Consider the following 23012-nt stretch of genomic DNA (forward strand, 5'->3'; position numbering starts at 1 on the left):
TAATACACAGAATCTTGTTCCTCGTTTCAGTTAATGTTTTCCGTCACTGTATTTCACAGCATGTGGAAATGTATTCGTTCTATTCGCAGAACTGGTTGATATTACAGATTTCCCTTTGGGTTTTGTACCAAAGCATTGAGGCTTGGTGGTAATCCCTTAATATAACATAAGGGCATTGACCCATCATCCATCGCTCTTCTGCGCAGAGTTTCTCTATTGAACACACACGATTTAGGAAACCTAGGCTATCTACCAGGGTACATTCTCTGTCCTGAGATTTCTTTTATTACAGGCATTGCCTATTCTTTCTCTCAAGGGTATAAACCCTCGTTCATTCACTGTTCCACGACACTCACAGTCTGCTGGATATAAAGATATTATTACTTAACTGTTCCAAGTTTAACAATGTGAATAATAACTCTTTTACTAATGGCTATGGAATCGAGACTGCTATTTTGGTAGCCAGTCCTGGTGTAGGGTTCTGTATACCCGTACAACTCTTCGATTCTACATTTCTGCACTATGATTACAGTCTGGGTATTATCACAGTTGACCCATTAACAACAGTTTCCTCTTTTAGCTTTTCCAGATGCACATTATACTATTTTTGCAACAGTATCTAGGAATTAAACAGTCTCACCTAAGTAAATCACTGTAAATTTCCTACACAATATTTTCATAACAGGGACTACTAGTTTGGAACCGTACCTGATCACCTCGGTCAGGAATGGTTTTGCTCAAACAAAAAGTCACCTGAGCTTAAATTTCTGCTCTCCTCCCAGCCATGAGAATCCATCCTTCAGACGGTGTTCTCCCCCCGAGCACTCCTGCAGGCCTCCAGCCCTCAACAGGAACAGTGCACTTCTTGTGCCAGGTTATCTGGTCCTCACCAGACTTAACCTCCCTCTTCTCCTTTACTCTTGGAGCAAGATTTGTTTTTTTTTCCTCTGTCTGTCCCAACAGCACAAAATCCCTCAGTCAGGGCTTTTCCCCCTTTTGGAGGGTAGTTCCATCAGTTATCCCAACTGATCATTTTCTTTAAGATTCACCTCTTAGAGGCTGCCAGCAATTCCAAGAAAATATTTAAATTTAAATTATTCAATCAGAATTAGTTTGCCACAGTTTTGTTTAAAACATAACAACAACTGTATTAGTCTTTTACCAGAGTAACTTTCAAATTTACATAAATCTAGGGTCATTACATCTCCCCCTCCTGAGATTGGACATCGTCCCGATGTCTATCTCCTGTAAAGAGGTTTGGATAAGCCTCTCTAAGGAGTTCCTCATCTTCCCAAGTGGCCTCCTCTGGTCCATAGTGCTGCCACTGCACTTTAGCTTGGGAAATAACTCGTTTTCGCAGCTGCACTTCTCTCCGGTCGAGAATGGTCAGTGGTTCGACTAGAACCTCGCCTTCCGGCTCGACCTGCAAGAAGCAACAGATTTAGTTATTTTTCAGTTTATAAACAATGCTCATCCATAATAACCAGATTACTTCTTACCCGCACATTCTGCCATTGAATCACATGTTTAGGATCGTAAACGTATTGCTTTAATACGGATACGTGAAACACATTGTGAATCCTAATATGGCTTGGTAGGGCAAGTTGATAAGCGACCGGTCCTACTTTGGCCAAGATCTGGAAAGGTCCAAAGTAACGAGGTGCTAGTTTGGCACATCCGCTCCACTGCAAGGTACTCCTTCTTGGTTGGATCCTCACAAATACATGATCCCCAACCTGGAATTCCTTAAATCTTCTCTTTCGATCAGCGAAACTTTTCTGCCTGTCCTGAGCGGCTTTCAAGTTAGTACGCACCCTTTTTACTGTATTCTCCATTTCCTGTAACATATCAGGACCTATTCGCAACCTATCCTCCGGTCCACCCCAGCTTGCGGGTGTGCGGCACTTCCGCCCATACATAACCTCAAAAGGACTCATCTGAGTTGAGGAATGGTATCCATTGTTGTATGCGAATTCGACTAAGTGGAGATGTCCTCCCATTGAGTTGGCTTCATCATAACGCATGCTCTCAGCATGTCCTCCACAACTTGATTTACTCGTTCTGTTTGGCCATCTGTTTGGGGATGATAAGCTGTACTAAAGTTCAGCTGTGTTCCCAGTTCAGCAAACAATGTCCTCCAAAAGGTTGATGTAAACTTGACATCCCGATCGGAGATAATCACTTTCGGCAGTCCATGCAATTTGAACACATGCTGCATGAAAATATGGGCAATTTGTACAGCCTTAGATGTCGATTGCACAGGTATGAAGTGTGCTGCCTTACTCAGCTTATCCACTACCACCATAATGGAATCATTATTCTTCTTGGTTTTGGGCAGTCCCATTATAAAATCCATGGAGATAGTCTCCCACTTCCATTCCGGAATGGGTAGAGGTTGTAACAGCCCTGCTGGGTGCATGTGTTCCGCCTTAATTTGCTGACATTCTAGACAGCGTGCTAAATACTCAGCTATCTCTTTCTTCATTTTTGGCCAGTAGTACTCTTTGCGGAGTGCAGTAACCATTTTCTGGTAGCTCGGATGTCCCGTATAATGGCTGGTATGAAATTCATCCAAGATCAGCTTCTTAATGCTGTCTTCATTGGGCACATACAGCTTATTATTAAAGCACAACATATCAGCATCATCTAGTTTGTACCCTTGCTGTAATTCCTTATCAGATTGCTGCTGTAATTGCTGTTTGATGTGCTGATAAACAGCATCTTGTTCAGCCGCTATTTTTATCTTTTCCACTAAGGTACTTTGCCACTTACTAACTGAAATTTTGCACACGCATTGCACCTTCCGACTTAATGCATCCGCTACTCGGTTCTCCTTACCCTTTAGATGCTTAATTTCAAAGTCGAACCCACTTAGGAAGTCAGCCCAGCGAGCTTGTCTCGTATTCAAGGTGGGTTGACTGAAGTAGTTCGTTAAACTGTGGTGGTCTGTTAATAACAAAAATTTTCTGCCCAAAAGGTAATGTCGCCACATTTTCAGGGCATGAATGACAGCAGCCAACTCCATGTCATAAGCAGAGTACTTCTGCTCATGCTCTTTCAGTTTTCTGGACTCATAAGCAATGACTCTTCCTTCCTGCATCAGCACTCCTCCCACACCTTCTTTACTTGCGTCCGTGCAGACCACGTAATCCTTGTTAGGATCAGCTATACTTAATATAGGTGCAGTAGTGAGTAAGTGCTTGAGCTATTCAAAGCTCTTCTGGCACTCTGAGGTCCACTTAAATACTTTTCCTTTCTTCTGCAAAGAGGTGATTGGGTATGCTACTCTCGAAAAGCCTTCGACAAATCTTCTATAATACCCTGCTAACCCCATAAAGGACCTAATATCTGCCACGTCCTTTGGTATAGGCCACTCCATTATAGTTCTAATCTTCTCAGGGTCCACTGCAATGCCTTCTTTAGTGATCACGTGGCCCAAATATTGTATCTCCTCCTTGTAAAAATCGCATTTACTGAACTTTGCATATAATTGATGTTCCCGCAAAGTTTGCAACACCAATCTAAGGTGCTCCTCATGTTCCTTCCTTGATTTGCTGTAAATCAGGATGTCATCTATGAATATCAGCACAAATTTATCTAAAAACCGATGAAACACACTGTTCATCAAACACATGAAAGTGGCAGGTGCATTTGTCAGCCCAAAAGGTAACACCACGAACTCATAATGCCCATACCGCGTTCTGAAGGCGGTCTTAGCGATATCTTCCTCTTTTATTCTGATCTGATGGTAACCAGATCGCAGATCAATTTTTGAAAATACCGTTGCTCCCTTCACCTGATCAAAGAGCTCGTCGATTCTAGGCAAAGGATATTTGTTTTTGATTGTAAGCTTATTTAACTGGCGACAATCAATGCACATCCGAAAGGTTCCATCTTTCTTTTTGACAAACAGCACTGGGGCTCCCCAAGGCGACACGTTGGGTCTGATATAGTTTTTATCTAACAGTTCTTGTAGCTGCATCTTTAATTCTGTTAGTTCTGGCACACTCATACGGTAGGGTGCCCGTGATACAGGTGTTGCCCCCGGAATTAGCTCAATAGTGAAATCCACATCCCGTTTTGGTGGTAATCCCGACACTTTCTCGGGAAAAACATCTGCAAACTCTTGCACTATCGGAATGTTACCCAGCATGGCAGTTTTGTCCTTTTGATTTGCATACCCCACCTGGATAGCGTAGATTTGACATTTCTTCTTGATGCACTTAGCTAGCTGGGTAGCTGTAATGGGTCGGATCTGCACAGGGTGTCTGATTCCTTGTAATTCTTGCTGATCTCTCTGGTCATCTTTATAATATATGGTCTTGGTCTTGCAGTTCACCAAGGACCAGTGTTTCTCCAGCCAGTCCATCCCAATCAAAATATCGTAGGAGCCCAACGGTAACACATTCAAATCTGCCACTACTGGCTGCCCTGCTAAGGCTAAGGCACAATTATTTACCTTGGCCAAGACTCGTCTCTTGGCTCCTGTAGCTAGTTGGACCAGCCACGGATTCTTGAATTTTTCAGCTTGCAGTTTACACTGTTCTACAATTTTTGGACTAATATAACTTAAGGTAGCCCCTGGGTCTATAAGAACAGCTATGGATAGGTTTGCGATTTTACCTTCAAACTCGATCATAGATGGCTGGTACTCCGCTTGACGGTCCTCCAGCGCTGCATTGATTCTGGGTATGCTACGTGCCACGTCCCCAACCGTTGATGCCTCATGTATCTGAGATATCTGGTCTGTTCCTTTCCTCTGTGGACAATTTTTAACATAGTGGGGTCCTCCACAACCCCAGCATTGCACTGGTGGTCTGGTCATCCCCTCACCATCTGGTCTAACAGACTGATCATTCGCCTTAGATTCGCTCATTGGTCTGGACCGGGGCACATTCCTTGCAACAGGTCTACTACTTAGTCCTTTACCAGCACCCTTATTCCCACTGTTGCGACCTCCTTTGCTGCTTCCAACCAACCGACCACTTCTTTTCTTATTCCATCTCTTACTTGAAGTGTCCCCCTTCTGTTTACTCTGCTGGTAACAGATTCTCGCCTTACGGATGGCTTCATCCATGGTTCTAGGATTATCGAATTCAATCCTTTCCCTTATATATGAAGGTAGGCTGCTCACAAACCTCTGAACCTTGGCCTTCTCCTCCTTAATGTAAGGTACATAACGTAGCAGTGAGGTAAACCGGTTAATGAACTCGTCCATGGTTTGTTGTCCCAGTCTTAAGTCGTGGAATTCTCTGGCCTTCTCATCATAGAAGCGCTCTGTCAGGTACCTCTCCTTGAAATACTTCTGGAACTTTTCCCATGTAATAGTTCGTTCGCTGACCCCCTTGACAATCTTGATTTCCTCCCACCACAAGGTTGCCTTGCCCTGTAACTGGAAGATTGCCAATCTTGCTTTCAGGTTGTGGTCGTACTCATACAACTGAAAATACTTGTTCATATTGATCAACCAGGCTTCAGCAGCTTCCTCCTGCTCACCATCAAAATGTGGAGGTTTAATCTTTCGAAATTCTCCCTGCAATTCCACTTTCTGACGTTTTGATGTTTTCTGTTGAGGTGCATTATCAGAGTGATCCTCCTTATCTTCAGAATTTTCAGGTTCCATTTGATAATCTTGATCTTCTGTTATCCTTTGCTGTTCTGCACTGGGGTTGGACAGGGGTGGGTTTTGCCTGTCTGACAGGCTCTTCAGAATCTTTTCCTGTTCAACTGTTAGACGTGCGTTGTCCTCTCGCAACCGTGCCATTTCATTTTTCAATTCCTGGACAGTTTCCAGGATTGCAAGATTAGTACTCCGTGATTCTGCATCCAATTGCACCCACAGTCCTGCATTCTCTTGAGGGTTACTGCCGGGTCCTTGCATTTTGTCCCCACTTTGATTAACTACCAACTATTGCAATTCTGTATTTCATTCCAGATAAACAGAACACAGTTAAGTACGTTTGTTAGTTTGCATCAGTTTAATTGGTGTACCCTTCTGCATACTGTACATGCTTTACTTTGAGGCCACAGTGTTGAAACTTGGCTCTGATACCAATTTGTCACACATACTTTAACACATACATAAAAAAAAATTGTAAATATACATTACATGCATGTTAACCTTTTACTTTGAGCTTACCATATGGTTACCAGCTTTATGTGCGCATTACACTTTACAATTATAAATATATATGTCTATGGCTTGCTTTTCATGGAACATAGGTTACACGGTACAGTTGGCATACGATACTACATTACACAATCTATACCATGTATATTTTGTTTGGTTGACACCTATGCTATGGTCTCGGCTGAGTCTCCCACGCGGCATCATGTCTGGTACCATGTCCTAAGTTATGTATTGTTTGATTTACTTCAACCACCACAGATATTTAGCTGCTTGTATTAATGGCGTGGGCTCCTTGGATCCCGCCACAGTACTTGACCATTGACAGATCACAGTCGCTTTTATGTTCGTCCGTCCTTCTGGGGGCAGGTGGCATGGCCTGGTTTCCCCAGCCATGTGACCTCTCGGTAACGCCAACCTTGATTTCTCCGCCAGCTACTCCCGCCATGCTCCGACGGTCCAGATCTCTTCCGGAGGTCGGAGGGCTGGAGCTCACTCAGGGTTTTTCGTTGATATTTAATCGACCATACACTGCATTGTTTCATTTGATGTCCACGGTCTTTGCGGACGGGCTCTTTGCTGCTCCACGAGCTCGCTACCAACAGCTCTATACTGCAACCCTGTCATGACCGGAGCTGGATCCTATTCGCATCGACCTCACAGGTAATGAAGAATGTTTTTGTTCAGTTCTGTGTTTCGTTTCATGGCTGGAATATCACGACTTATCACTTATTGCGTTCTCGTTTTTTCCCTGTCAAGTTCTTGTGCAGCTGCCCTGGCTATGCTTTGGTCGACTTTCACAGTGGTTTGCTCGACAGCGGTCTCGAACCACACTAGGTAAGCTTCTCGGCATTTGAGGGTTGGTTCGTTTGAATATGGTTCAGGGTTTACAGTTGTGCATACCCTCTATGGTCTATGCAGGTCTCTGTTTCCCTTATGGTTGTCTCGTTTACTTCCGAGTGATCTCGGTGAAGAACCTTACAGTCAGCTCGCTGCTTAGCTAAGGTTGACTGTGTTAACCGATTACAAATTATTTCTTACAGAGGTTCTGGGTTTTGTTGTAACCATCGAGTTTGCCTCTTTTTGAGAACTGCCGAGCCTCTATTGGCAGGCTTAAACTATTACTGTGTTTACAAGGGTTTATATCTGGCCTCCACGCGCAGATATGATTATGAATGTATATAATGGAACTGTTTTCTATTCGCATATGTATGGATATGCTCAGGATATAAATTTGTCTTTTAATTCTGTAAAGACTTTCCTCGACCCACAGACATTTCGCTAATGTATTGGGTATTTTCGTTTGAATGTTCATTCCTCAGGACAGAGTCTTAGAGATTATATACTATACGGGTTTTGGTCTTTTCCTTCCGCACAGTACTGTCTTGATACTACCATATTATGATGATAATCTTGCTATAGATTTCTGTATTAAAATATTAAGGTTCCACCAGCTGGTTTATCATAGTTTGGCGCATAAATAATGTTTGAATAATAATTCCTTATCCTGTGGAAAGGATTACTTTGCATGCATGACCTCTGTTCCATTATACAGTCCCGCAGGCTATTATATATGTGTCTATGGTTATGGTTTTTATACACAGACTTGCGGTTTCACAAGGTTACCTTCTTTTTTTTGCTCGCATGCATGAGTCCGAAAGGGTTATGGTTTGCATACATATACTTACTTTTCAATGGAGTCACATTTCTTTACTCGCATGCACAGTTCTTTTGCTCGGATTGAACAAGGTTATATGTTATTACCAGATGCATGTTCTCGTCTCAGGTTTACAGATGAATGTTCCTCTTTTGTTTACATGCACTACAATGAATATATGCTTTCATAGTTATCGGTTTTAGCTCTAATACACAGAATCTTGTTCCTCGTTTCAGTTAATGTTTTCCGTCACTGTATTTCACAGCATGTGGAAATGTATTCGTTCTATTCGCAGAACTGGTTGTTATTACAGATTTCCCTTTGGGTTTTGTACCAAAGCATTGAGGCTTGGTGTTAATCCCTTAATATAACATAAGGGCATTGACCCATCATCCATCGCTCTTCTGCGCAGAGTTTCTCTATTGAACACACACGATTTAGGAAACCTATGCTATCTACCAGGGTACATTCTCTGTCCCGAGATTTCTTTTATTACAGGCATTGCCTATTCTTTCTCTCAAGGGTATAAACCCTCGTTCATTCACTGTTCCACGACACTCACAGTCTGCTGGATATAAAGATATTATTACTTAATTGTTCCAAGTTTAACAATGTGAATAATAACTCTTTTACTAATGGCTATGGAATCGAGACTGCTATTTCGGTAGCCAGTCCTGGTGTAGGGTTCTGTATACCCGTACAGCTCTTCGATTCTACATTTCTGCACTATGATTACTGTCTGGGTATTATCACAGTTGACCCATTAACAACAGTTTCCTCTTTTAGCTTTTCCAGATGCACATTATACTATTTTTGCAACAGTATCTAGGAATTAAACAGTCTCACCTAAGTAAATCACTGTAAATTTCCTACACAATATTTTCATAACAGGGACTGCTAGTTTGGAACCGTACCTGATCACCTCGGTCAGGAATGGTTTTGCTCAAACAAAAAGTCACCTGAGCTTAAATTTCTGCTCTCCTCCCAGCCATGAGAATCCATCCTTCAGACGGTGTTCTCCCCCCGAGCACTCCTACAGGCCTCCAGCCCTCAACAGGAACAATGCACTTCTTGTGCCAGGTTATCTGGTCCTCACCAGACTTAACCTCCCTCTTCTCCTTTACTCTTGGAGCAAGATTTGTTTTTTTTTCCTCTGTCTGTCCCAACAGCACAGAATCCCTCAGTCAGGGCTTTTCCCCCTTTTGGAGGGTAGTTCCATCAGTTATCCCAACTGATCATTTTCTTTAAGATTCACCTCTTAGAGGCTGCCAGCAATTCCAAGAAAATATTTAAATTTAAATTATTCAATCAGAATTAGTTTGCCACAGTTTTGTTTAAAACATAACAACAACTGTATTAGTCTTTTACCACAGTAACTTTCAAATTTACATAAATCTAGGGTCATTACACAAGGGCTGCGACAGGACCACCAAAGCCCGCGCCACATTAATATTCACAGCAGACTGGTAGTCTAATAGCTGGGCTCCATCGTGAAGTCAATGCTTACACTAAAACCCATATGACAACATAATATAATGCCATGTAGCATGTGTAAACAAGGATTACAACAGTAATTAAACATAGGCTAATCAACTGTAAATACATTGCATAAAGTATGAGAATATTCGACAAGAGTTAAACATGCCCACATGCATAAGGGATGAATCATGTAGTATTTAGCAAGTACCTTATATGAGGTATACATTAATTTTTTTTTTTTTATGTGTATGTGATCAAAGGTGTGACAATCTATTTGGGTTGTTCTTGTTTGAGAGCCACAAAGCATGAAGGAGAGAATGAAAAATCCTCAAGTATTCCTGTACAATTAAATTGGTCAATGCAATCTCCATACTTCTTCTCGATGGATGAGGTGAGGCAAAGCTTGTTTTCATTTGATTTATTAAATCTCTAATCTCTTTAGTTTTAGTAATGGAAGTTTATTGATTATTTCTGCATTTTTTGTTTTTCTCATCTTAATCTTCAAAAAAAAAAAGTGAAAATTCCAAGAAATTCTATAGGCAATGAAAGTGGCGAATGCAATCCCCATGTCACTTCTCTATGGATGGATGAGGTGAGGCAGATCTTTTCTCATTTGATTACGAATTACGAATTAGTATTCCGAATTTACCAATTATTTATGGATTTATTTCAACGTCTTTACTGCTAATATAGAATGGAGAAACCACGGAGTGAGCACCACTATGGAGTAAGCAGCTTTAAGGTACCTTAGTTACTTAATACCTGCTTGATTGTGGTGTTGCTGCTTTAAATATCGATTTACTTGAAACTTTTTGGTATTGTTACTTTGTGGTGTTGCTGCTTTAAATATCGATTTACTTAACTTTTTGGTGTTGTTATGTAGATGGAAATATAGATGATTCGGTGTAGATGATTCTTAGACCGAATAAATGCCAACAATTAACTTCTCTCCATTGGAATCCAGACCTTATAACAATTAACTTCTCTCCATTAGAATCCAGAATGCAACGTCAAAAATAACTATATAAAACATCAAAAGAAAAGAGTGAAGCTCTGTTCTTTCTTCCTAAACCTAATCCGTCGTCTCTTAAAAAAAACCCGTTTATCTCTCGTTAGGAGCGTGTCAGCTCAGCTAGGTAGGTGGATTGTATTCGGTTGGTTGTTACACCGTCATCGCACTGTTGCATTACACTGTTGCGGTTATATTTCATTGGAAGAACGTCATCACACTGTTGCGGTTATATTTCATTGCAAGAACGTCATCACACTGTTGCGGTTATATTTCATTGGAATAACGCATGCAAGGGCCTATTATACTTTCTCAAATATAATAATTTTTTCACATAGTTAATATAAAACACAGATTTATGTTTCTGGTTTTTCTGTTAAATAAAACGTTGGATCCTATGATAGAGCGTATAATAGAGTCTCTGTAAAATAAAACATTTATTTTAACAAAATATAATAATTTTTTTAGATCTTATGATCCAAAGTACAATAGGATTTATTTCTTAAATGTAATACTTTTTTCACATAGATAAAATAAAACATTGTATCTTTTCTCTCAAGTATAATAATTTTTCCAAATAGGTAAAATAAAACAATGGATCTTCCAAAAAGGATTCATTATTTTATTTTAGCTATGTGAAAAAATTATTATATTTGAGAGAGACTATTATACTCTCAAATATGGGATTAAATGTTTTATTTTACCTATGTGAAACAATTATTATATTTTGTTATTTTATTTTATCTATGTGAAAAAAATTATTATATTTTGTTAAGAGAGATTCTTTATTTTACCTAAGTGAAAAAATTATTATATTTTGTTATGAGAAAGAGATATTACTAAAAAAGAGAGAGATGTTTTATTTTACCCATGTGAAAAAAATATTATATTTTGTTATGAGAGAGAAATGTTTTATTTTACCTATGTGAAAAAATTATTGTATTTTGTTATTAGTGAGAGAGACATGTTTTATTTTACCTATGTGAAAAAATTATTCTATCTTTTTATTAGTGAGAGGGAGACATGTTTTATTTTACCTATGTGAAAAAATTATTATATATTTTTTTATTAGTGAGGGAGAGAGCGAGAGAGAGATGTTTTATTTTTTATTATCTTTTGTTATGAGAGAGAGAGGGATGTTTTATTTTACCTATGTGAATTGTATTTTGTTATTATTTAGAGAGAGAGGTGATGGGAAAAGGGAGGGAGGAGGAGAGAGGGGGGGTCACATGCACAGATAGACAGACGTCGGGGAGGCAGAGAATATATGGAGGGAGATCCGAGAGAGAGAGAGAGAGGGAGAGAGAGAGGGAGATGGGAGGAGGGAGCAAGAGGGAGAAGGGGGGACGTGTTGGCGAGGCAGAGTGGGAGAGAGAGAGAGGAATAGGAGAGGTATAGGAACAGTGAGAGGGAAGAGGGAGAGGGAGGGAAAGAGGGTGAGGGAGAGGGAGCAAGAGTGAGAGAGAGAGAGAGAGGGGTTTAGAGGGAGAGGAGAGAGAGAGAGAGAGAGAGAGAGAGAGAGAGAGAGAGATGGAAGGAGGGAACAAGGAGGGAGAGGGAGTTAGGGGTAGAGAGATAAAGACATAGAGAGATGGGAGGACGGGGGAGAGGGATAGAGAAGAGGGGGAGGGAGAGAGAGGGAGCATGGGAGAGAGAGAGAGAAAGGGAGAGGAAGAGGGAGAGGGAGAGGGAGAGGAACAGTGAGAGGGAAGAGGGAGAGGGAGGGAGAGAGAGGTACTCCCTAGGTGTTAGAAGCCATATTAAATACTTTTAGAGGTACTACAAGTTCTTAGCAACACCCAGATCTCAAAATCTATTATCAAATTGAAGAAGGCACTTTTGTAAGCTAGAAGAAGGATGCTCCCATGATAATGGACTCTCTATCATCCCCAAGATGTGTTCTCCAATGAATGCTCTCTATCAACCACCCAAGAAATTGTCTTCTTTCTTTGTAGCGATTGATGAGCCTAACTTGAAGATAGGATCCTTAACAATCATGGTCTTCTCCAAAGAGGCACCTAACACTATGTTGCAACAAAACTATAAACAAGAGTAAATGCCTAAAATTGTGATAGTTGCGTGCTATTTCACCACCCACTTTCAAGTCTATGATTTCTTGTGCTACACATAACAAGTTCCACAAACTTTGAATTCTATGATTTTGTGTGTTGCACGTAACAAGTTCCGTGCGTTGCACATAACAAGTTTCATACTATCTTTTTATTAAGGCATGTTGGAATCTCAATGCACCCCTTGGGATAGTTTTATTTTTCTAGAGGTATCTCCCATCCTCAACCCCTCCCCATAATATTTGAACCTATTACCTAATGAGGAGTAAACCCCACAAAACTTATATATATATATGTATATATATATATATATATATATATATATATATATATATATATATATATATATATATATATATATATATATATATATATATATATATATATATCTATATCTATATCTATATCTATATATATCTATATATATATATATATATATATATATATATATATATATATATATATATATATATATATATATATATATATATATATCTTTATTTTCCTTAATTGTACCACTTCCTGAGTGGATAACTTGTTTAAGCATAAATCACTTCCCCAATGTATAGATATGCCCATCAATTCAAATCAATAGAATAATCAATGATCCCAATATTTTGTCTTTGAGGTTTCTAGGAGTCTCATGTTTGTGTAGATTTTATTCCGGATCCATCCCATTCAATTTCTTTTGTACCAATAGAATAGTCGCACCGTATTTAATCGCTTTGGTTCTTCTTTCCCTTCCCCTTTCTTCCTCATATTGGAATTTTAACCCTGAACATGTTGGAGGTAGCCATGATTCACCGTACATGTTTATTATTACATTTCATTGTTCACCAACGTGTGATTGTAGGGTATTAATCAAGTTAGTATGAAACTATGAAGTATATCATTATACTAAGAATAATTATGAATTTTGAAAATTATATTTATGTTTATGGTTAATTTTGTTTAAAGAAAAAAATGATGGACAAACAATTTATGGATACTATAAACGTAAAAGTAATATAATAAGATTCTTGTGAAGATTTACACTTTATTATTGTTTTAATATTGTATATTATAGAATAGGTTAATATATTATTTCATAGCATTAAAAATAAAGTAATAATAAGTTTATAGGGCATATAATAGGTAGTGACATAGTGTTTTGTTAAGGCACTCCATGTTGAAAATATTACCAGTTCGAAATCTCATGGGAAAAAATCCATCCATGTTAAAGGGTTTTGTAGCATAGTTCAGGTGCCCTCGAGAGATATTGAGAACTTAGATATCCCTCAGTCGTGGCTACTTAAACCAAAGATTAAGGGTGTGAGTCATATAAAGATTCACATGACATAACAAACAAAAGGAATAGAGTAATAATAATGATGTTAGAAATTACAATTAATTTCAAATAAAAAATGACTTATTTTGGTTTATTCATATCTTAAATTAATGTAGGAAAAATAATTAAACAGATGATATAATATAATAAAAAATCGATGCATTTAGAATTATTTGAAAGTTGCATCTAGGGACAATTTTGAGGGTGAAATCTTTTTCTTGTAGCAAAAAAATTGAATATATATATATATATATATATATAGCCAATACAATTTCATTTTTTATAATACTTTTACATTCAATGTTGTATTTATATTATGGTTCATATTCATTATGTATTGAGTCAATTCAATCTAGCAGAAATATTGTGGCAGAACCATCTCATTTGTAAGATTATTTGGTGAAGAAAAAAACGTATTTGAAATAACATCAATAGAGTCTCCTAAAATAATTAACTAACAAGTGAACTAAAAGAATTTGTCTATATCTATGTAATAATAATGAAATTTATATAACTTGTTAGAATATATCAAGAGGATTTGAAAATAATAAGGTTTTATATTAAAATTCACTTTCAATAAATCAAGGCATTTGTTGTTTGCACAAGAATTACCTATCTTCAAATAAGTTGAACTTCTCATATTGCTTCCCTAATCTAAAATACTAAGCCTAAGAAAAATATAAAGTGAGGAAATATTTGAAGCATAAGTAAACTATAAAGCGATAGCTTATGAAGGATTACATTTTGTAAATACATGATTCCAACCTAATAGTAATTAAAATTTTTGTTATTCAACCTTTGTTGTAATATAATAGCTCCTCCAAGAACAAAAAGTTATAATTTGCAATCCATAATGATACTTAATCACTTCTCTCTGAAAATATTAGGGGTTTGCAACTGCCTTCCAGTGGGTGTTGGACTGACTTGTGCAGATGTGATAGCCTCCCCTGAGATACATTGAGGTATGAGTGTGATTATGTCATATGTTTGGTTTTTCTAACATAATATGTTTACAGTTTGTCTCAATGTTTGATTAATTGCATTATATGTGTATGTGTCTATAATATTTCATGAAGGAATTATCTTGTTTTAAGATTATTTTACTATCACAATATGCATTGGGACAACTAATATGCACATGAGTGTAAGTCGGTGCTAGTTGTAGTATTATGATTAATGACTATGAGTTGATTATGGCATGACTATCAATCTTGGTAAAGGTTGATTTCAAATTAATATACATTATGTCTTGATCTTTGGAACAAGTGACTAACATGTGTGAATAGTTGCAAGGTAACATGCTTGGTATTAGCATGACAAGGTAATAGTTGATTTGTTTATATGAATAACAGTAGGGTGATCTCATAGTACATATAAAGACTCCATTGTAGTAAGGAAAAATATAAAGAAAAGAAAATTGGTGAAAACTCATTTGGCTATGTTTGGATACCTTTTTTTCCAAATGAATGAGTGCTTTGCATGAATACATGAAGTCTTCCTATCCTTTATTTTGCCTGACATTGCATGGACATATGTTATTCTCATGAACATGTATTTTACAGGTGTAACATTTGGTTTCATTTTATGGGGGATTTATCAAGGAATTGGAGTCCCTTGAGAGATAACATATGTATGTGTTTAGTTACAAGGAAGTGTGTTCAACACAACAAGGTAAGGTAACAAGTATATTGTTACATTTATGTGTGCATTAATAGCTGCATGTTTATGGAAGTATGATGTAGGGGATTGCATGGAAAAAGAGATGGCCATGGAATCTTGGAGAAGGGTGAGGTTGATCTTTCCCTTGGAGGCATTGGGAACCCATGGGGTTGAGTCCTGGTTATTTTTTAGTAGTCTTGTGATTGCGATGCTTTGTGATCTATTTGCACTTGATTTGCAGTTTATTTTTGTCTGGTACATGGCCATGCCACTTTGTTTGTGGTATTATAATGTTTTTGGTTTTTCATGGTTTTCTTCATGTTTCTTCTTGTTCTTTCCTTTTATGTTTTGGGGGACTTGGGAATTTATTGGGGAAAGAGGGAAGTTAATGGAACTTGGGAAGCATTAAATGAAACCCAACAGGTAATGCAAGACCCAAATGAAGCTTCGTGCATGAGTAAATGATAGTTGAAGGAAATCATATGATAGTCAGCTGGATTGGTTGGGTCCATTGGGATAAATGGATGGTGGTAGGACATTCATGAGAAAGGTGATAGAAGAGGTAAAGTGAATGAATCTAAGGTATTAGATGTGTTGGCTATGTTGAGAATTTTCCTTCTCAATGTTGTGGATGTCATGGAGGGTAAAGAGAGTTATCTTAACCTTGATCTTACAATATTAGGTAATGATGTTCTGATCTAGATTATGTTGATGTCTATATATGTATACATGTATGTGTGTATGTCATTGTCTGACAGGGTTGTTATGGATCATGATTATTTTATGATAACGATTATATATATGTAAGTATGTATGTCATTGTCTCACAAAATTTCCAAGGATCATGCTTTATGAGGAATCAAGTGGGAAGAGAATGAGACAATAGAATAGAGCACCAAAATTGAACTGAAGAAAGATTGTCAAGTGATCCTCAGAAGCCTTTTTTATCATTAAGACCTCTATTTTCCTTATTTTTCTTCATTTTCTTTCAATTTCAGCCTCAGACAATTTTATGACCTTTAACCTTCCTTTTCTCCTATTTTCCATTATTTTCATAAATAAATGCCAATTAATACATTTTTTTCTTTTCCATTTCCTTTGCCAATTTCCTTAGCCATAAATAAACCGAAAGTGACACCTACTACGATGTTTTTCTCACCATTCATCTTAGAATATGTGTCCCATTACCTTCATCTTATATCTTTTTTACATGGATAATCAGCTAGGGGGTGTTACAGAATCATTTCCTTTGAGCATTAAGTGAGCAATACTGATGTAAGTAGGAAAAATTCATTATAGACTTCACTATTCATACATGATTTTTTTCTTCATTTATGGTTAGTGGCCCAACCAATGGTTGGAGGTTAAACTTTATAGAATATTGGCCTCACCCGTAGTATTGAAGTTTGTTTAATAATATCTTGAAAAAATTGAGTGGAATTTTTAATCTAAAATATATTCATTTTATTTATTCTTTCTGCTCAGTCAACTTTCATGTGCATTCTTTGACCATTCTACCTCCGTAGAGACATTTTCATTTGATACTTTAGAGAAATCTTATTCCAAGGGGTGTTACTCAATAAAATTTCCACTTGCATATAATTTCCACTTGTAATTGACATCACTAATTCAATTCTAAAACAACAATCAGAAGATTACAACGAACCTTAAACACTTTTATTTTAATACATTAAAAATATATATTTTTTAAACATAATATTTAGAGGTTTAATTAATAATGGTTTTAAATTTTTTTAGATTAACTAATTTTTGTAAAATATAATCTCATTATTTTAACGTGCTAATTAAGATAAGCTATTAGGTTTTAATCTCATTAAAGAGAAATAAGCTAAGAAAGGAACAATTCAATATCAACCAAATCTTGCACAATAATAATGTTCCACTCTCTTTACTTATGGGTGGGGCATAGTGTAAGATTAAAACCTCATGTCTAAAGTACAGGTGGAATTTATTGTTGAAACATAGAGTTCACTACTTATATTTTGTTATTTCATCATTTGCAGGTGGAGTACACTATAAGATAGAAGCCTATCTCCAAAGTATCATGCACAGAATAAAGTGAATCTTCGTTGTAAAACTTGAACTCAATTAAGAATTAAATGAAAGGATGCAATATTCATCATTAAAACTGACAAATTGGGGCTGGTGAATTTGCTTTATCATACCTGATTTTTTGAACAACATTTCCCTAAAGTAAAAAGCATTCGAACGTAATATGATGTGCACGTGAAAAGACTTGCCAATAGGTAAATTTTCCTTCAAGTATCAAATATTCCATTAACAACCACACTTTCCTTTACCACATTGGCCTCATTCTCCACCTTGACTATGCATCTGGGGATACAATCACCATTATCTATAGAGATACGTCATTATGTGAACCTCCAGTACACCATGGCCACTGGCTTATTGATGTTACTATGATGATGTGTGTGACGGGTGAGGTGTATGACACAATACCTCAGGGTTCCTCAGATTTGAATAATGGCGTAGAATGATTAACCAAATCATTTTGTCAAGCAATTGTCATATCCATACATCTTATCCTTTCATGGAATGCACAAACAACTATTGCCTTTATTGGAATTGGAAAAGGGTTTTATTCAGTGGGATATCCTATATTAGGTCTTCTGCATAAAACAATATATCTGCGAGCAATGCACGATGCCTTTATGGATCCCACAGGTACCCGCTTTTCAACACTAATTTATCTTCGTATTTGCAATGGAGTAAGGAAAACTTGTCTACAATTAATTAATGCTTTTATGGATCCACTCATGCAACATCATTTCCATGACTTCTTTGTGCATATGAGCTCTATTTATTCATTCTTTACCTTGTATGATGTTTCACTCGATTGAATTTTTTCAACATTTTCACACTTTTCTAACATCGGTTGTTAATCTTGTATAGTGTTTCCATGCATCAATCTTGTTGACTAGAACATCTCGTGACCTAAGTGAACATGAAACTCCACCAATTCTCATACATGATCGTGAGGCTTTTGAGATCATCAACAATAGAAAAGAAGAAGTAGAGGTCAAATGAAACATTGTATTCTCAGAAGGGTTATATCCACATGAGATCAAGAAGAGGCCAGTTTATAGACAGTCGTAACTAGAATGAAAGGGTATATGTACGCATAAAACATTAATAATTTATTGGTTTGACGCATAATATATTTATATCCATTAAATTTCAATGAAATGTAATTCAAAAGGCCATAGACTAGCGATCGCATAAATGTTGTACAAAACCTTATTCATGGTTGCTCAAAAGTGTAATATTGCTGCTCTTTTTACATAGTTTCTTTCACAACACTAAAAAAGTTGAAGTATCAATACAATGCATATATAGAAAAGGCAGTAGGTGCATTAAGATAAAATTTATTTATCGTGACACAATTTTGTAAAAGTAATATTTTCTTATGTTGTCATTTAAATCTTATAAAGTCTAGTGAGAGCTTGAAAAAATGTTCTCTCTTTTCATATTTGTTGAATTGATGACTTACATCTGATTGCTAAATTAATGATGGATCAATATGGTTTTGTTTTTTGAGTCAATGGTTTTTTTAAATATGGTTGAATTAACGAGTAATGTTGTTTTAGCGATTGAATTGAAAATTATTATTACGATGTATGTTATATACTAGCTTACACTTGTGTTAGAGGAAATCATCAACTATGTGTAGTCCTTGAAAAGCTAGATAAAGGTATGAATTACCTCAGTTAAAATGGTCAGAAATAACATATCTAAATTTGTAATCGGATTTCATTTCTTCACTTTTATTATATTAATATTTGGAAATGTTTTTTTATAGATTATTTCAATGAAGCTCACCTCCATAACTCCTCTTTGTGCTTTTGACCATCAAAATACTAGTCACCTGTCTCTAGTGGTAAGTTCTTATTCATGCTAATCATATGAGATTGGATTTTTTAAATCGAATATAATGATTAGGAAAATATGACTAGTGAAGCTTCAACAACTACTACTATTACAACCACTCTTAGATCCCATGGCTTCCAATTGAACTACCCAAGTTACATCAATTATCCTATTTATGCCATTATATATAATTATTAAATGCAAAAAATATTTTAAAAAGAAAAAAATAGCATTCAAGCATGATGGGATTTCATTACCATTAATATGAGTTTACTTGATTTTTCTATCTAAATAGTAAAAGGATTAAACTCAACAATAATGTTAAAATCTATTATCAAAATTTTTATCATATCATTTTTATAAATCACTTTCAAAAATGAAATTTGAGGGGAGAGGATAATAATCATTACTCTAAAATATTCAAAATAAACCCAATTAATTTAAATTTCTCTCTGTATGTATAATCTATATTAGATTATATCTTGTAAAGAGATCACTAAGTTACCTCCATACTTACACTCAAATTCTTTCATAAACTGAATTGAACTAAGTTACATTCTCCATAAATATATTGCGCTATATGTATTGTAAAGGTATGGACATATACATGAGATGAGACTAAATGTAATTAATTAAATAATGATGTTACATCTAGCTAATCATTATTCTGAGATTATTGTTATTTTCTTAGTACCAAACTTTAAGCTAGGTATTTGCATAGTATTGTCATAGAACCTCTTTTTGGTTAAATGGAATTTATATTATTATTGGTTTCCCATTAAATAATTACTAAAAGCAGCATAGTAAAATAAATATTTGTTGCATAATTCCACACTAAATTATGCTCAACTATGAAACTTTGTACTAAGTTATTGAAATGACTGTTTCCTAGTGGTTTATTCCATTACACAAGATTTTGGTGAGTGATGAATTTACCAACTGTTAAATACCACATACTAAGGGTTATATGGCACTTCGATCTATACCACACACAAGCCTATAGGCATAATAAGATTACAAGGGAGCTAATTGTACCCTATAATCCATATTAGAATGGTGTAGAAAAATGAAAGAATAGGTCCATTGAAGAGACTGTCAAGGACATCATGCATGATTTGGAATTTCTATTTTTTTACGGGTTGAAGCATCACTGAAAACCATGTACATTCAAAATAGAATCCCTCGTAAAGTTCTAGTGGGTATGGATCTTGAAGAAACATTCTCTGAAAGGAAGCCATAGGTTGGACACATGAGAATGTTCGGTTCTCCTATATATATTCATGTTCCTAAATATAAGAGGAACAATCTTGATCCTTTAGGAAATAAATCATATTTTTTTGTTATAACAAATCATCAAAGGCATACAAAATATACATTCTAGAGAATCGATGGATGTTGGAAAAAATACTGGGGGCCGGTGAATCAATATTTTAAAACTCACATAAACCTTTCAATTTCTTATTCAAATTTCTGTATGCTATTGTCATTAAGTACAATAATGTATGCACACAACTACGATGAAGACAAACATCATACACCCATTTAACTAACTTTTTATTTATTCACAATATATTTAACTTGAATAAGTGCATCATTAATTCATTAGGCATTAATTAAACATTAACCATGAACAATACGAGCAGAATAAACCATCACACATAAGAAACACAACAACACATGAGGACACCAGGATTTTAGGTGGAAACCAAAAGTAGTAGAAAACCACAACTGTCATCGTATATATCTTCTTCTTTTATTATAGGGGAAAACATATTACAATATTGTACTGGCGCAGACTCATACCACTATGCAGGAAGCAAATTACAGAAGGCTACAACATTCTCTCATTGTGCAACACCCACTAGAAGGGAGTTCCAAACCCCCAATCTCATTTACTAACACCCATTGGAGGGGATCTCCTACCCCTGAATAGATTTACCAGCTATCGATAGAAGAAAGCCTTAACTCCCTAACTCAAGGCTCCAACCCTTATCTCTTTTATGAACCACGTTTCATAATGTTTCATACTGGATTAAACTAACTCAAACCATCAAACTTGTAGGCCAATTTTCATCATATTTTTAGACTAGATGCACTTCCATCATTTAAGCTCAATATCAAATAACACTTGTGAAATAAATCACTATATCAAATCACTCAATCACGCAACCAATTGAATCATCAAAGTAGTAACTGAATCTTAATCAACCAATGGAACTGGATCAAACTAATTCATAACATATCATATCAGTGCATAACCATTCACATCACATAAATTAGATCATGTCGCTGCAAATCTTGGTCAATCATATGTCATAAGGTATAAGTTACTCTTATGAATCACAACTTTGTATGTACGCACTTCTCATGAAGACTACCTACATACAAATCTCAAAATACTGAAAAACTAAGTCTAAATCATTATCACATTGAATCAATCAATAAATCACATACCGAGACCATCACATATCACTAAACCAAATACCTATCACCACACAGTAGCATCATCACTTCCAGGTATATTAAAGAAGTATTGAGAAGTAACTGTTAGGTACCTTAAAACTGCTTGCCCAGTAAATTCACAATATTAAAATGAAAGAGATTTAATAAAAAAATGAAAACGAGATCTGCCTCACCTCATCAATTCATCGAGAAGTGTCATGGAGATTGCATTGGATGGTTTGGTTAGGCTATAGAATAGTACTAAAATACCCCTGCTTGAGGAATTTTCCCTTCTCTGCTTCATGCTTTGTGGCTCACAGACTTTATTTCACCGAAAAGGAACACACACAAACAAAAATAATAATGAGATACATGCAAACCCACACAGAGACATAGAAACCTAAGAATAGACAAACACATAGATGAAATAGGTGAGCGTTGTCTCATACTGATCACATCGGGATTTTTTAGCTTTTCCTCTTCATCTATCTTACTTTCTCAGGGTTTGCAGTTGGTGTGCCTTTCTTTTTCCAGGTTGTCAAATTTTATTCTAAATATAGAGATAATGGTTAGGTTTTTGTAAATCCTACATATGTGCAGCGACAATTTAAATAAATTGGAGAATGATAAGTAATTAATTGTCATATTAATTATCGGTCGTATTAAGGCTAACTTCTCTCATATTCTTTGTCGACTTCACGGTCATATTTGTAGATGATGGAAGATTGCATCCAATTCAATATAACATGCAAAGAGATTTAATGTTAGGGTCCCACCCTAACCCCCTTATTTATGTCATGGGATCATGTCATAGTCAAGAGTCAAGAAAGCCCATATTAATATTTGTAAGTGGTTAACCCGCAATTAATGACGGGACCACAATTAGTTGCAAATGGTCGTAGTATTAGATAGATGGTATTAATAAAACCCACGGTATTGGCCCGTGGTATTGCATGTATGAGTCATATATAAAGGATAGAGACTCCCAGCGAGGAGCATCATGTCTTATTTTGTAATCGAGCTCTGCTCTATTGGAGGTTGCCCCCTTGAAGGGGCATGTGAACATTGCTCTTTGAATAATAAAATCATTGCTATTCTGTGTTCTGGGTATCTTTTCTTCGCATATTCTGTGTTCTGGGTATCTCTTCTTCGCATATTCTGTATCTGGGTATTATTTTGCAGTTTAAGAGCATAACAAGTGGTATCAGAGCACTTTCTAGGGCTCGGTGGGATCTCCAATTTTTAGCAATTTTTTTTTTGGCTAGAGACGTGTTCCGACATCTTTAAACCACGGGATCTGTCGTTAAGCGCATAAACCTGTGGATTTGGAGAGG

At 36.4% G+C, this 23012-nt stretch overlaps 1 protein-coding gene and 1 long non-coding RNA gene across 2 annotated transcripts; one reads left to right on the plus strand and one right to left on the minus strand.

Moving 5' to 3' along the window:
• Nucleotides 1-759: 759 nt before the first annotated feature.
• Nucleotides 760-5881, minus strand: LOC149249334 (uncharacterized). The gene is made up of 9 exons (XM_089452710.1): nucleotides 5177-5881; nucleotides 4930-5067; nucleotides 4624-4759; nucleotides 3782-4431; nucleotides 3021-3094; nucleotides 2303-2918; nucleotides 2157-2212; nucleotides 1500-2073; nucleotides 760-951 (listed from the first exon to the last, which is right to left on the minus strand). Exons 1-9 carry the CDS (start codon nucleotides 5879-5881, stop codon nucleotides 760-762), a joined length of 3141 nt encoding a protein of 1046 aa, XP_089308836.1.
• An 801-nt stretch (nucleotides 5882-6682) lies between these two features.
• Nucleotides 6683-7475, plus strand: LOC149249335 (uncharacterized). The gene is made up of 2 exons (XR_016265834.1): nucleotides 6683-6790; nucleotides 6887-7475. It is a non-coding gene; the product is annotated as an uncharacterized LOC149249335 (long non-coding RNA).
• Nucleotides 7476-23012: the final 15537 nt, after the last annotated feature.

Source organism: Pinus tabuliformis, chromosome 7 (assembly GCF_031772625.1).
Source record: "Pinus tabuliformis cultivar Carrire ecotype Pingquan chromosome 7, CPIR1, whole genome shotgun sequence".
Lineage (NCBI taxonomy): Eukaryota > Viridiplantae > Streptophyta > Pinopsida > Pinales > Pinaceae > Pinus > Pinus tabuliformis.